The following is a 4,448-nucleotide window of genomic DNA, read 5'->3' as shown; positions in this document are numbered from 1 at the left end:
GTTAATAACATTTCTTTATGATGTAGTTCACAGAGTTCCAGATGTTCTTCAATGTAGAAATGCTGTCCTTGCTTTGTCAATCTTCGCCTTTACATCTGCATCCGATCTCCCTGTTTATCAACGATGCTCCCCAGGTGCTTGTATGTTTCCACCTCTTCCAGAGTTTCACCATCAAGTGTGATTAGGTTGGTGTTCTCCGTGTTGTATTTGAGAATCTTGCTTTTTCCTTTGTGAATTTGGAGGCTTATCGATGCAGAGGCTGTTGCTACATTTGCTGTCTTCATCTGTATTTGTTCGTGTGCATGAGAGGGGAAGGCTAGGTCATCTGCGAAGTCCAAATCATCTAATTGCTTCTGAGAAGTCCATTGTGTTCCATATTTCACCTCAGATGTCAAAGCCTTCATAATCCAGCCAATCACCAGAAGGAAGAGGAATAACCAATCAATTGTGATTACATCTCAGTCCCAGAGTGAACATCAACTGTGAGATACAGGTACATCCAGCTGACGAGACCCAAATAGGACGAAACGCGCGTCAAACTGGATTCCACTGCTAGCCACTATCCATCTTTGCTTACCAAGGGACTAGTTGCTTTAAATATACACTTTCATTTGCAATCTGAATCCCAGCCACTTTGGCTTGGTTATGTAAAATTGTTATTTCTCATTTGATGATCTGACGCAGCCTGATCTGCTTGTACATAAACCAAGTATGTGTGAAGTATATGATTCATACATAACAGGGGTTGATATTGTGTTCTGGATTCAACAGACGAGGAAAGAGGAGAGTTAACGTATAGAGGACTGAGAGTGTTTTAGAGTTGAATGAAGGCTACTAGTGCTAGGTCGAGAGTTATTGGTTAGCTCATGGGCAAGATCGTGGAAGTCTACATTTTAGTTGGCGGTTTTAGTCACGTAATACGTACAGGGCAATAAGTTACAACATGATCAAATTTACCAAAATAAACGTAATAACTTAGCAGACAATTTTGTATGTCAGATTGAAAGACGAACTCGACGGTACATAAACATTAGACATTCAAAGTCCTGACTAGTATATCCGAATGGTTTTCTTAAGGGTCTAATTAATACTAGTTCGGCTAGTACTATTACTGTAGACTAAAAAGTAGTAAATAAATATTTTTATGCTAATCCAAGACTCTTTGATATCTCATATATATAACCTTATCAAATTTCGAAACCATGAGCTGCATCTACAAGAGGGAGCACTTAACCTATAAAGCAATGTGTCGGTATACAATACTTCATATTCACAAAATACGGAGAATCCAAGTTAAAGACGAAATGAGCTTCGATATTCTTGGGGATAAATGATCCTGAAAGGTCACTATTCTAGGTATTTACCTAAAACTAACTAGGAATAGTGGACCAGTAAATAACAAGTGAATACCAAAAATAGGGATAAAGTTCCTAGCAAAAACTCAATGATTATCCATTTATCTTTGTTGACATAAGAATCATGTATCATCTTGTGTAACTGAGTTGTACATTTTTAGACAGTAAAATATCTGATGGTGATATGTTTACACATGTTCCAAGAAAGTGTGATGAACTGCCGAAAAAAAACTATTTGGTTCATTACAAAACACATTAAACTATTGTATTTTATCAACCGAAATCTTAAGAATACACTAAAGAAATTCACAATACATTATCAAATACAAATTAATTTATTAACCAAAACATTTCAACAATGACCAACTGTTGAGTAGTAACCAATGTCGTACTCATCATTACCATAGTGTTACTCACACTGTATCAGTAAACTCACTTAGTTAAGTAATTCGCCGGCATGACCAAATCAATAGGAGTCCCTCGATTTTTGTTTTATCTCACTGACTACTTGTCAACAAGACATATACGTAAACTCGAGAGGAATAATCCTATGACATTGGATTTACACTTGTGTTACTCGATGATCTAGTCAGAGACTCTCAAGTCTCAATTAACCTACAAAATATATTTATAACAACTCATTATTCAGTAGTAGCCAGTTATATTCTCTTGCACTCAGTAGTAGTGTTGATGCATACTCATCAATCAGTTTGCTGCAAGATTCAACATAATTCTCGTTGGAGATTACTAGTGTAAAAATCTAGTTATTTAATAGTTACAAGACAACTGATATGGAGTATCGATTCACAAACCGATAAAATATTCTTACAAAAGCAGTTGATTTCTGCTTCATTCACAAAATTCTAGTCACGACGATTTCATATCTAACCTAACTCAGGATCAAAGATTATAACCCTGTTAATATGCGAAAATTAACCAACATTGAATGCAAATTCGAGGAGAAACGATCACAATATACTGACTTCAATATCACTTTCTGAGTTGGATCCCAGGGTCTTTTGTCCATTTACAACTGTCGTTTCTGGTGGACGATAGGTCAACGAATAATGGTGCCAATTCGAATCGCATACTTCATCGACATCGAAACGCCATTGAGATGGAAGTAGTTGAGACGAATCGGATGATAGGATGGATTCATTGGTCGGTTCACGACGTATCAGCACAACCAGTTTACAATTGTGCAGAAACACAGCAAAATGATGCCGATTCTTTTCTTCAACAGAATAATAATAATAATAAAAGTATCCATTAGTCTAATGATATCGTTTTTACAAATAACTGATTGTGAGACGAAATGAAATTGTATTTGTGCTGGCAAGTCAGTTGACGACGTTATGAGCAAACTTCCAAAAGTAATGCCAACCGACATGTTTGTGATCAGACACAACTCTTTCAACGTAAATTCAGTATGTTGTATACAGCACTCGTGGTCAATTTCACTTCACATAAGTGTCATGAATGTTAGAGTATGAAATGCAATCTCTGGTGAAAAACATATTCCAATGTGTAGCACTCATCCATCCACTAAGTGAACGAAAACAATACACCGACTGAACTCTGGAAGGGTTGTGAACAACCCTAACCAGCAAGCAGCATTCAATTTATGAATTGATTCAGCGTCTACATTGGCTCACATTGATAGGAATAAGTTCATTTCGGCATCGTTCAGTCAAACTGATATGATTTAAATGCAAAATTATTTCCAATGAGTGCTATTAATTATTCGGGTTCTAAGTAAAACATAAATTCATGCAAATTATTTACAAATAATGTCATTATTGAAGGATTGAATAATCAGAACTGTCGTATAGGTAAGAGTGTTAACAATAAGGATTTGTTCATTGGAGTATATGTGGAGTATATGTAGTCTCTTCTATCAAGAAACATCAAATTCATAGCCACAAATTGCAGCGAAATATGTCTCTCACCAATGAATACACAAAAGAGTTATGAGTGATTCCTTTCAATGATCCCGACAAGTATGAAACAATAGGTCGATATTTGTTCCTTGTTCCATAAACTAGGAAAACAATGGATGGAATTAAACAACCTAACTTAACATGGTCAGTGAGTGTGTCTGTGGAGGTCACATTTTGTATATTGCTTTCATAATTCCCGTTTTATTCACAATAATTTCTCCTAACACATAATGAAAATCGTATAATGTTTTGATGTACAGTGAACTTTCACAAGCTAATTATTTGTTAGCAAAAGTTACTGTCATTCTGAATGACGAATGAATATTTTAAAATAGGGCATACATTTGAATTGTTATCATCGTAATGGAGAAATACAATGTAGTGATGAGGGAGATTTTCAACCCAAGTAGATAATGTTAGTAGTATTGTATTCTATTACCAAGATGGTTTACTTGTGTCCGTCCGAAAAAGCATTCTGATTGTCAATTTCCCCTTTTAAACAACCCACTGAAAATGTGTTGTAATGGAATTATCCATCTCATAGAATACAATATTAACGTAACAAATCACAAAATATAAAGTAGCAGGTAATTAAAGTTATATATTTTTCAACAACAAGAAAGGGAAATATACACTTTGGATAATAAGCTAATATTACCAGGGCGTATACTACCGTTTATTGAAGCCTTACACATACGAAAATTCAAACCCCTTTTGTGTATTCAAAAACAGTTTGTTCTCACCTTAAACCTACCCTGGTAATGTTTGCTTATTATCCAGAGTGATTAGATGTCAAATTGTTTTCACATTATTATTATTATTATTATCCTTGTCTATTCTTACCCTCCATTCCCAGTCTAATTGACCTTTTATTTTAATATATAAATGTTCTGAACAAGTATATGTGTGATCAGATTGTTCGAAATGTATTGCGCTAATATATCATCACATAGTTCTGATAATCTTCGTCTTCTTATTACAATATCGAAATTTATCAAAGGGACTAATTAAATTCATTTAGTATTGTCTGTTTGAATCTTCCCATCGATGTGTTAGGACTGCAACTGGTCAGTCTCAAATTGGCATATGTGCATACTGTGCGTATTGCCTCGATATAGCCTAAATATCGAGGCAATACGCACAGTATGCACAT

The 4,448-nt window shown here is 35.0% G+C and overlaps 1 protein-coding gene across 1 annotated transcript in view; it reads right to left on the bottom strand.

Moving 5' to 3' along the window:
* Smp_171020 (hypothetical protein) overlaps window positions 1-4,448 on the bottom strand; it is a gene marked incomplete at its 5' end in the record, with an annotated part of 53,580 nt that overhangs the window by 26,854 nt on the left and 22,278 nt on the right. Inside the window, one exon of the mRNA XM_018792967.1 lies at window positions 2,339-2,589. Within this exon, the coding sequence (XP_018647526.1) occupies window positions 2,339-2,589 (251 nt within the window). The remainder of the gene's footprint in view (window positions 1-2,338; window positions 2,590-4,448) is intronic.

Source organism: Schistosoma mansoni, chromosome 1 (assembly GCF_000237925.1).
Source record: "Schistosoma mansoni strain Puerto Rico chromosome 1, complete genome".
Lineage (NCBI taxonomy): Eukaryota > Metazoa > Platyhelminthes > Trematoda > Strigeidida > Schistosomatidae > Schistosoma > Schistosoma mansoni.
The sequence above is the reverse complement of the archived record's forward strand: the minus strand, read 5'-3'. Positions and strand labels throughout refer to the sequence as shown.